General features: G+C 27.4%; 4 protein-coding genes across 8 annotated transcripts; 1 reads left to right on the top strand and 3 right to left on the bottom strand.

The window, feature by feature from the left end:
- Positions 1-744: 744 nt before the first annotated feature.
- On the bottom strand, positions 745-2257 carry LOC126918058 (uncharacterized). The gene is made up of 4 exons (XM_050725648.1): positions 2004-2257; positions 1732-1858; positions 1499-1646; positions 745-1426 (listed from the first exon to the last, which is right to left on the bottom strand). The coding sequence occupies exons 1-4, from the start codon at positions 2109-2111 to the stop codon at positions 835-837; spliced, it is 975 nt and encodes a 324-aa protein (XP_050581605.1). The 5' UTR covers positions 2112-2257; the 3' UTR covers positions 745-834.
- Positions 2258-2465: 208 nt separating this feature from the next.
- Positions 2466-5239, bottom strand: LOC126918056 (ubiA prenyltransferase domain-containing protein 1 homolog). The gene is made up of 2 exons (XM_050725645.1): positions 4808-5239; positions 2466-4553 (listed from the first exon to the last, which is right to left on the bottom strand). The coding sequence occupies exon 2, from the start codon at positions 4538-4540 to the stop codon at positions 3542-3544; it is 999 nt and encodes a 332-aa protein (XP_050581602.1). The 5' UTR covers positions 4541-4553; positions 4808-5239; the 3' UTR covers positions 2466-3541.
- A 328-nt stretch (positions 5240-5567) lies between these two features.
- On the top strand, positions 5568-9907 carry LOC126918062 (myeloid leukemia factor). 5 transcript variants are annotated; one of them, XM_050725659.1, is made up of 7 exons: positions 5569-5892; positions 6336-6540; positions 6626-6908; positions 6989-7124; positions 8046-8120; positions 8770-8829; positions 9094-9189. In XM_050725659.1, the coding sequence occupies exons 1-6, from the start codon at positions 5840-5842 to the stop codon at positions 8786-8788; spliced, it is 771 nt and encodes a 256-aa protein (XP_050581616.1). In that variant the 5' UTR covers positions 5569-5839; the 3' UTR covers positions 8789-8829; positions 9094-9189. The 5 variants fall into 5 exon arrangements, with proteins under 5 accessions (XP_050581613.1, XP_050581612.1, XP_050581616.1 ...); XM_050725658.1 differs by having other exon boundaries at positions 8025-8120; XM_050725656.1 differs by lacking the exon at positions 8770-8829 and having other exon boundaries at positions 5568-5892; positions 9094-9907.
- LOC126917501 (uncharacterized) lies at positions 9905-11826 on the bottom strand (the record flags this gene model as incomplete). The annotated part of the gene is made up of 4 exons (XM_050724406.1): positions 9905-10623; positions 10696-11250; positions 11340-11529; positions 11609-11826. Coding segments are annotated over 4 exons (1143 nt in total), but the record flags the coding sequence as incomplete, so codon positions are not given.
- Between the last annotated feature and the right edge of the window lie 2 nt (positions 11827-11828).

Raw genomic sequence — 11828 nt, 5'->3', positions numbered from 1 at the left:
TGCTTTACAATTCTAGAAATGAATTGCATTTACTGAAAATAACTAAAGATTTGTAACATTTTGAAAACTTAAGAAAAGCAATGCTGATTTTCAAAAAATGTGTTTATAATTAAGTATTTCCACATCAATTAAAACTTCTTTTTACAAATCGCATTTATATAATTATATTTTCATACTTCATTATCAATTGCTGATATTACATAAATTTATCATTAAATAATGTTGAAGATAATTTAAAAACAAATTTTATTAATTGTAAATACAAAACATAAAAAGTATCTTGTATTGTTAAAGACAGTGTTAAATAACATAAAAGTATAATCTATACTAAATTAATTGCTACTGATAAGTAGAAAATATATTATTCGTTATATTTCCATTTTATGTATTATGATTAATGTTTAATTACATTCTAATTACATTTAAAATTTATAAATTTTACATTATGGAAAAGATGAAAAACTTAAATAATGAATATGAATCAACTGCCACTGCAATTGTAATGTTATTTTGCAAGTAATTTAAATATTTTACTTTCTTCTTTTATATACTTTTAAAATATTCTTTTTTATAGGAGAATTAATTATACTTGATAATTAAGAAATCATTTACATATTTGTAAATATCTTAAATAATGTAAATTTTTAAAATAAACGAGAAAGTTCATGAAATTAAACAAATATTTAAGTATAATATATGTAAATGACAAATTACATATTGTAAATTATATATAAAAATATAATATTTAGATAATACTGGATTATTTTATTTAAATTAAAAAAAATATGAATATATATATCTTTGTTGACTATTATTTATAAAGTGGAATTACACTTATGAAACATTGTTCATTGGTCTTCCCCTGCCTAGTCCAATTTTTTTCAACTGATCAGCGTTCAATGTAATCTTTCCTCTGCCAATTCCCATTGAACTAACTACTGATTCTAAGTCCTCTACACAAGAGTCTCCATTTGCTCCTCTTCCTAGTCCAATTTTTTTCAACTTATCAGTATTCAATGTAATCTTTCCTCTGCCAAATCCCATTGAACTAACTACTGATTCTGAGTCTTCTATACAAGAGTCTTCATTTGCTCCCCTTCCTAGTCCAATTTTTTTCAACTTATCAGTGTTCAATGTAATCTTTCCTCTGCCAATTCCCATTGAACTAACTACTGATTCTGAGTCCTCTATACAAGAGTCTTCATTTGTTCCCCTTCCTAGTCCAATTTTTTTCAACTGATCAGTGTTCAATGTAATCTTTCCTCTGCCAATTCCCATTGAACTAACTACTGATTCTAGATCCTCAATACAATAGTCTTCAGTCACTTCTTTTAACATAGCTTCAGAGAAACCACGTGGTGCTCTTATGAATATATCATCTGCGCTTCTTTTTTCCAATTTATATTGAGGAGAGTCACAATGAGCCCTTATAAATATATAAAAAGGTAATAAATAAGTAACAAATCAATATTGAATAAAAAAAAAACTTCATTATTACTTTGAATCAATGTTATTGCCCACAGAATATTCTTCTTCAGTTATGGTAATGGGATTGTTATTAATATCTATGTCCCAATTTTCTTTACAATCTATTGTACTTGAAAGATCTGGAGGTACAAAATTTGTTGCACCATGTTTTCTTATTTCTATGAAACAATACATTTTGATATTTTATTTTAAAAAGTATAAAAAATGTTAGAAATAAAATATAAAAGTAAGAAAAAAAAAGACCTGAATATATTTCTGATTCCAATATATTACGTGTGGGACAGGTAGTGATATGTTCCTCGAATTCTTTTTTAGACAATCGGTGGGATGCATTATATGGACACATGAGTTTATAATGTTCAGGATATTGCTATTTTAAAGATTTAATGTATTTACATAACTATATTATAAGAATTTTTCATATATTTACATAACTATATTTTAAGAATATTTCACGAAGATAGTTTATTGTTTGGAATTATTAAAAGATCAATGTGTTTATAATACACACTTACTTTTTCGCATTTGATAATGTGCTTTGGAAGACGAGATTTTGCGACAGAGTGACTCTTGTCATATGGACATACCACAATCGGATCAAGGAGCGTTTGATATTTGTGCATTTTGATTTTTTTTTTATAAAAAGTAGCTTATTAAGTGTACAATTTTATACTAAATGTTGAAATAAATTTTTGTATGTTTTAATGTTATAATGTTTTAACGATCTCTCTCTATGTTTGTTCTATCGATAATCGAAATTATACTTTTCAATATATCGATTAAGATCGATAATCATGTTTATAGCAACTTATATTTTGAAGAGAAAAAGACATGAAAAGCACGCAACACATTTAAAGTTATAAATTACTTATATTTTAATAACAAAAATTCCATAACATTTTGTTGTATTTATGCATATATCGAACTTATTAAAACGTACGGGAAATGATTTTTTAAAACAGGAAACAAAGGAAAAATAATTGATACACGATGATTTATTAAATTATTGCCATAAAAACTTAGCTTTTTTCTTTAATATTCGTATTTTATATGATATATCTTGTTCTCGTTGAGATTGCGTTGTTTACATAAATATATAATAGAAACAAGAGATATTACCAAGGTTCTACTTTCATAAATAGTTGTGATTAATTTATACATATGATAAAATTAATTTTAATGTATTATAGTGGTTTAATCGTTTATAAGTTGTATCTTATATTTTACATTTAGAAATACAATATATTGTTTTATTTTTGACGAACGAGTGAAATTAATTTTAATTTTATTACTTTGGTTTTTTGTAATACGTAGACATTTCGATCTATTTGCATCCTGCACTTTAAAATAGGAAGAGAACAATAAAGTAATTATAAACACTGTCACGTTAATAATTTACAATAATTGTTGTATTACAAATATATATATCAGTACGAAACGACGAAATAATATTCTATTGGTACGTTATCAAAATATCGTAAGAATTTATTGTCTTATCTCGTAAATTTATCAATTTATAAAATGTAAAAATTTCAATGTACGTGTAGATTTCTATTCTTGAGATTCTTATATCCTTGAGATTACAAAAGATATGCATATCAGTTTTTTATAAATAATATTATTTAGTTTCTAAATAAAGAAGATAAATTATTTAAGATAAATTATTATAAACATATTTAAATAATTATATATATTCATAAATTCATTTTTTACACTTATTTTAAGTGCGAAAATATATTAATCACACACAATGGAAAAATTACAAATAGAAATTCAAATTATTAACTGTGTAATTTCTTTGTACATATTCAAGACTTTTGCGTTGTTAGAAAATTATCTCCAAATCTTTATTGTATTACAAATATTATTAATATGATATACTAAAAAATGCATTTCATAATGCATCACTTGACCATGTAATTAAGAATTAATAACAATGTAAAGTGGTGAAAGCAACATTTGTAACTTATATAAGATTACACTAACAGCTGCTCATACAATTATTTGCACATTTAAGTTCTTTTCTGGATAATGATACCAAATCTTATGTATGTTACAGATAGGGAAGGGGACTCACAAGTAAGCAAGCAATGACATATAAAATGCCCAGAAACATATTTAATTTAGCTGTTTGCTTGGGTACACTCTGAATCATATGAGGGCTTCTGAATTGTTTTTCTATCTTGAAGGCAGTTGGTAAAGTAGTTACTGGTAATAAAAACCATATAGAATACCTTAATGCAAGCACTACCAGAGTTACATATGGTGTGAATAATAAAAAAGCGTACAAAACATGAGATACGGTATGACCTATTAAAATAGCTAATGTCACTATGCCTGCCTTTTTATCACTTTCTAAGTCTCGGGTATTGTTACTATGTAGAATAGCCTCTGTATTTAATGCAAGAGGTATAGCATAGTATATTGTACCTAGTTCGATATAACCAGTTTGAGCCATGAATGCAAACAAAACTGAAATTGGACCAAATATAACTAAGATAAGGACATCACCTAATGCAATGTATTTAAATCCTATTCCTCCTGTATAAAGAAATGAAGAGGATAAACCTCCAAAATACACAAGTGCAAGATGTTCCATTCTTGCAGGAGATATAGTTGTTAATAGAACAAAGCCCAAACACCCTGCTGTATATAATATTGCACCTAGTGAAACTAGTTCATCCTTTGATAAAAGTTGATCTACCAATATCCTGTCATCACTTTTCCGGCTATCAACTCCTTTTATGTAATCGAAATAAGTGTTCACTACATTACCAGCCCCATGTACACAAAAAACTGTATATACTGTTAGAATCAAAGATATCCAACTAAAACTTGCTGTACTTGTTAATCGATATGCTAATGCAGATCCAAGAAGTGTTGGCATTAATGAAGCACTTAATGACCATGGTCGAACAGCTAAGAAATATGAAGACAACTTCATAAGTGGAGAATTCAATGTTGAAGATGTTATGGGTGAACAATTTGCATTCTTTGACATTGATTTTCCTCCAACTTCTTCAGTAGAGATCCAAATTCCATTGGACATCATACTTTATATTACGCTACAAATAAAATATGCCAATGAAAATGCTATTTATAATAATAAAAAATATAATATAATATTTATATTTTTTCTTTAATAATAAAACAGTCTTATGTAATACAAAAACGAACTTTTATATATATTTTATATATAATATATATTTATATATATGTATATTATATATATATATATATATAGATTCTTTAATCGAGAAAAATTTGTTATCAATTTCTATAATAAAAGATTTATAAAATATATATATAATTTACTTACATATTATTCATTCAAGGAAGGTAAATTAGGTTAGAATGATCTCCATAATAATTTAACAATTGTTACGTTTTTTAAGTACATTTTTTTATCATGAAAAATGCCTAATTACGCGAAAGGAATAATTTTTACACAGATGTTAACATTTAAAATTCGCGTGTGAGGAAAAATTTCATTCCTCCACTTGTGTACTGTTAAATGTAACGATGACGTGTTTTCATCAATTTACATGTGGCGCTCTCTGAAATATTCCTTTCATCTTAAAGTCAACAACAAAATTGAAAAATTTCTTTTTAACAAAAAACATTTGAATACATTCAGCTCATACTTTATTCTCTAAATATTATAACAACTATGAAATTTACAAATTATACGCGTTTAATTATTTTCTTCTAGACTTGTTAACTTTTATAAGCAAACAGTTCCCTACTCCTGTTATATATTAAATCTTATATACGTATAGTGAAAATCGACCTTAAATCGTTATATATTATATAAACTCATAGAATAAGAACAATCAATTTTCTTTAATACATTTTAATCAAAGAATAATCTTTCAGTTTTTTATCATTATACAAGAAAACATTTGAGGCAGTAAATTTATAATCAATTTAAAAAAATAATTCAGAATTTTGAAATTAAATTGACTTCGAAATTTTAGAAATGAGATATCCAATAGCAGTACAGTACAGTGTATTGGCTAAAATTAGCTAAACAATACGGTTCATGCAAACGAGTCATAACACCGAAACTATGTAAGTATGGGTGTATAAATGTACGGTTAGATCCATTTACTGTATATTATACTGTATACTGTTCGTTATACAGTTAATTTTCGGCCGTGCAGTGGTGTCTGATAGTACTAGACATTTCACTTCACATTTCTGTTTCCAGAAGTTTCTACAAAACCTTTTAGGCAAAATTTCTCACGAAAATTTTCTTCGTTTCATCCATTTCAAGTGTTCGTGTTATTCTATTTTCAATTATTGATCGTAATTTTTTTCACAAATAGTATCCATTTAACTGTTTTTCAAAATGGCCTTTTTCGGATCATTGATGGGTGATCTCAACGATGATCCTGTTTTTGGGTGAGTTAAAATAACTTTTATTAGTCTAGTTTTGTGTAAAAATAAAAAATATTCGCATTGAATATATTTTTCTATCTATTTTATTATAATTACTACTAAAAGAATATTTTATTAATTTCGTTGTACAAATTTGCGGAAAAGTATTGTTGGATCGAATCCAACAATAAAATTCTATGTATTTCTAGAAAAAAATTGTTGCTAACTATGCATGTTAGCAACAAAATTCACTTTTTTTAATCTGATTAAGATATAACTAGGCAGAAGCAATTATTTTAATCTTCAGATGGAGATTTCATTTTTTCTGTTATTTAATATATTACATAATTATTGTTTTTTATGTAATTAGCAACATGGTTTATATTAATTAATTTTAATGTGCTTGGAGATAGTTGTAAACAGATAAAGTACATTATATAGTTTTTGTTGTTGTATGTTTTCTATAGACCTCATATGCAATCTATGAGGAACATGAATGACGTAATGGCTTCTTTGCTTCATGATCCATTTGGTATGCTGAGTAATCCTAGCCACAATGCTATTGCAAATGGTTCCCATGGGAGCACGGGCCGTCAGAATGATCTTCAGATATTACCATTTGGATTTCCACCAATGCCATCATTTAATATAGGCAATGTGTTTTCAGACTTTGTATGTTAATTTCTTTTACTTTTTTTTCTCATTTATAGACTAAAAAGTATTTGCAAGAGAAAGTAATTTAAAGAATATGTTTTAGGATAATATGGCGCAGAGTGGAAATTGTCATTCGTTTACTTCAAAATCTGTAATGACATTTGCTGGTAATGGTCAACCGCAGGTGTATCAAGCAACTATGTCCACAAGAACTGCTCCTGGTGGTGTGAAAGAAACAAAAACAACAGTCTGTGATTCTCGTACTGGAACAAAAAAGATGGCTATTGAACATCATATTGGAGATAGAGCACATATCTTAGAGAGAGAACATAATCTACACAGTGGTGAACAGGAAGAACGTCAAGAATTTATTAATCTTGATGAAGGTTTTTTACACAAATTTTGTATTTATGTTTTTATTTTTTTCATGCATAAAGTAAAAATATATAAATTTTGTTTTTTACAGAAGAAGCAGAGAGTTTTAATAATGAGTGGGAATCACGTGTCCGTCGTTACCATGGTGGCAATTCTCATTATAGTAGCCATGGTCATCAAAATCGATCTGATCATAGGCAGTTGGCTTTACCTCATGCATCAGGAAGGTTAGTTAATTTAAATTTATTTTAGCATGTGTGTGATATATCTTGTGAACGATATTTCCTTTATATGCAATGACTTGCACAAAGAAATGAAAAAGAGAAAAGTACAAATATCTACTTGAATTCTTTTTAATATCTTTTTACAATTAATTTTTGATACACCTTTTTTTTTATAAAATATTAGTATTTTTATAAAATAATGTAATATCAAGATGTAAATATAATTGTATGCATGTTCAATATGAGTATAGAAATGTGCATATGTGTGCATGCATAGCAATATTACATGTATAATATTGTTATTGACAAACTCAAATTTATGCAGTGTGCATAAGAAATCCAAAAGACGAACCAGTAAAAAGAAGTGAAGAGAGAAACAGGATTACATCATACTATGTTACTTCTGTGTCACTTTGTGCATTCCCTGCCAAAATTCTGTATTGAATATACAAATAAAAACATTTAAGCTTTAATTTTTATCTCTTCTATCTAGTTTCAATTTAGCATGAGCAAGAAGATATGTGTAGTATATTACATTATAAACTTTTTGTGATATTTATATTTTTAGTTTTTTATATTATTTGTTTTTATATTATTATACTATTGTTACGTGGATATACAATGGATAACAACATTATTTATTGATTTATACATACCATTATAGCGATAAATTAGCTGCAATATATTTTATAATTTTGATTCTCATTAAAAATATTTTATAGTAATGTAAAATAATTGAGTTTAATAAAAGATAATGTATCAATAAAATATATAAAATGTTGCACTTGATTTTTTTTGTCAAATGAAAACTAAAATGTTATTAAGTTTTAAACATTTTCTTATTTTGTTACTTCATCTTATTTGGTTGTGTATTATTGATTTGCTTATTATATGCTTTCATAGTCAATATTCTAATTCTTCAAGATGGGCACCTTCTCCTAGATGTAGTCTAAGACCACCACCTTCATTTAGAACATACAACCCCATTTCCAATTTAAGGTAAGTTCAGTTTCTTTTTTAGAGTTTATGTTTATTATACATATGTATATTAAAAAGAAAAATTTTATTCTTCATTTGAGAAATGTATGCTTTCAACATATGGATATAGTATTATGTATATAGTATCTGTGTATAGGTGTATCAAAGGTCTATAATTCCATATATATTCAAATACACAAGTATTTAAGTAATGTATGTATTAATATTATTATGGTACATAAACAATTGGTTTTATGCTCATGCTTTCTATTTATTTAGAATAAATGTCTATGTATTTGTATAACAAAGTCAACAATAAAATATATCGAAAAAAATGAAATTTTTTATCTATAAAATAATTATTGTATAGTTTATAGCATGTGGTAGTTACAAGCAACTTCAAAGATGTACCATATATCATATATGTTTCTAATTTATTATATATATTGCATGATTACTGTATAAATAATATGTATCTTTTTAACTTTAATTGTATTTCAAGCCAGAGATATAAACCTTCACTTTAAAAGTATCTTTTATTTCTATATCAGGTTATGAAATATTATAAATTATCCATTATTACATTTGTTTATAGTCCATTACTTATTTTGTTATCTGTAATACAACAAACAACATTGGTATAAAATATACCATATATTGTGTATTGCAGGTACAGCCGCAAATATTAATAAAGTAAAAGCATAGTACACAGTGGTGACACTTATGCAACGTAAGTACGTTGCGTTTCACTTAACATTTATGTTCTGATATTTCAATTAAAAATTTTATTGTAATTGTTTGGATATGTTTCTCCAATGCCATGCTACTTAATTCTTGGAGAAGTAAAAATTTATCAATCATTCCCTTTTTTATAAAAATACTTAAAAAGGATATTTACACATGGACTAATTACATGGATATATTCTCACATTCTCATGTTTAATTTTAATCATACCTAAAGATATACTATGGTTTAACATTCTCATCTTTACAGTTCGAGTTCTTCCACAAGTATTCAAGATACTAATTTTACATCAGCAACAACTACGAATGTAGTAGGAAATCGAAAACGCAAACATATACCGGATGATGAAGTGTGGAAAAAGTGTCATGTTGTATCAGATAGTAATATGTAGATCAATCATTCAAACTATTACCGATGGTACTGCAGAACTTCGGTAAAATTCGTATCATTTAATAATATTATATTAGGTCTAAAAGTGTTTTAGAAATAATTTCTTATATCATGTTCTTATAGATTTAAGTGAATCGTAATTTCTTAAAGATTTTTCCGCAAATAAAAATAAAAAAGCTATTTTTTAAGTCATATAATAAGTACTTTACCGAAGTTATGCTGCAGTTATTTTCCATTTTACATATAGACTTACTGATTCTTAGAATCTTTATGAATGAATAACATATGTGTAGAAATTCTATGAAATAATATATATCAATGTATGAAAAGTATGAGAGTAAGAATGTTAGAAAATGTGTAGGTTTATTTCGAATAATATAAAAAAAGTATTAATCATTTCTCATAAAAGTTGGTCTATGAACAGAAATATGTTTTGTTTGTAGTTGGAATGTTACTAAGCTGTTATTTTTTAGGTTTTAATATATTTGATCTTTGTGAGATTTTTTGTCTAAAAAAAAAAGAAACTATGTTAAAATATCATTTAAGTTTTAGTTATATTTTTGATATTAAGAATATTCGAATTTAAAAATATGTTAGTACATTCTCAATTTCAACTAAAAACGAACATATTTTGGGGTAGTATATTTATCAATAAACGTACAATTAAATGTAATGATTCTTGTCTCTGTTTATTCAAATAAAAATTATAGATTTAGTATAACTTAGTCCACCTTTATACTAACAAAAAGATTGAATATAAGTCATCCCTAATACCACCATTTTTTATGATTTTTGTTTTTTAAAACATAAGCAGGAAACTAATATTAGTCAGTATTATTTCAATGAAAGCATTCAAGTTCCTAAAACTTCAAAACGACCTACGATTAAATATTTATATAAGTAATAATAAAGAATGGTGTAAATATATGTTATTATTGAATTTTGAAAACAATTTTCAAAAATTATTAATACATACATTAATATTTTCATCGAACTGTTAACAACAATGCGTTAAATACATAAGTTTTATTAAAGTTCATTAAAAAATATTATACCCTATTTTATAATCAGAATAAAATTAATATCTGTAGTACATAGTAAAGCTATTAAGATAACCATTAACAGAATAAAAAGAACGTAAGAGGAAAGCCGGCAAAAAAAATGATACATTATATATTGTCTGCACCACACAGGGCAGATTGACTTCTGTTAATTGTCCTCTGCTAAAGTGTTGATTCTTGAATTAATAGCCAGGAGTTGAGCCACGAAGGCTGAGTCACTCATAACTGTAGCAAGAGTACATAATAGATCCTCTAGGGTAACTTGCGAGAGACCTAATTGCCGAGCACATTCAGCAATGATTTCTTTTTCTTCGGCACCAGGATTTATCTGAATAAGGTAATTTAAAATTAATTATTTACAATCGTTTAACATTAATCTGTATATGAATGTAAAACGTACCTTCGGTGAACTGCAGAATTTGTTAAATGCCATTTTAATTCGTTTTTTGCCATTGCTAGTTTGATAAAAAATTGAAAAGGTTTGTGCATTGTTTATATCTAGCACAACAGGAAAATATATACCAGCTGTAACATGACCTTTAGTATCTCTTGCAAGAAGGCTCCTGAAGTTATAAACTAAATTTCTGCGTTCAGTAACATCGATGGCAGTTAAATAAGGCCTTGCCACGTATATAAGAGCAACTTGTGTTCTCTCTAGGGTACCAGATCGAGTTTTTCTCTCATGCCATTCAATGTAATCAGGATCGTTAGTGCATAGAAAGTAATTGTACTCTTTTTTACAATCTGGCTCATCAGATTGAATAAACCAGCCCGTATGTGGGTATAACTTATCCTCCATCACAGTAATTACTCGAGCTACATGATATCCAGGGTCAAGGAGCATAACTCCTTTTCGTCCACCAATTTCGATTTTCAGACATACTAATACATGTTCCTTTTCTCCGCTATCTGCAGCGGGTGGTCCACCAACATAATTAGCAATATTATCGATCGTCTGTAAAAAAAAAAGGAACTCATAGAATCTCGAATTATATATTAGATAAAAATAAAATAATTTAGCTGTTTACGAATCATAAATAATACCTCTTCACAGGATACTAAGTAGAGGCCACCTGCTATACCAGGAAATCGTTTATTCAAACATCTTAAACGGTATAGCAATTCAAATCCCAAACCCACACAGGTATGATGTTCACGTGTTATAAGTGGTTGATATTTGTGATAAAATCTCTCCAGTACGGTTTCACCACTTGCAATATAGTCCTTATAAAATCTGTTAATTGTAAAATGAAGTTTTTCAATAATAGTTTATAAGCAAGAACTTATGAAAAAAGGTATGTTATCACAATTACTTAAGGAAATTGCCAATGGTGTCATAGCGATGCTCACGCAATAAGTGTTGCGTTTCTAATTCAACGCTGCCTGCTAGTTCCTCATATTGTTCGACCGTTAGTACGGTCAAGGCTGGTGCCTCGTAATGGGCCCATACCGGCAGGGGTAGCGGCACACCTCTGATCCAGGGCCCGCGTGCCTGCCCCTGTGGCTGGCACCATATCTCTGCCGTCTCGAGTC

Source organism: Bombus affinis, chromosome 6, assembly GCF_024516045.1.
Source record: "Bombus affinis isolate iyBomAffi1 chromosome 6, iyBomAffi1.2, whole genome shotgun sequence".
Taxonomy (NCBI): Eukaryota; Metazoa; Arthropoda; class Insecta; order Hymenoptera; family Apidae; genus Bombus; species Bombus affinis.
The sequence above is the reverse complement of the archived record's forward strand: the minus strand, read 5'-3'. Positions and strand labels throughout refer to the sequence as shown.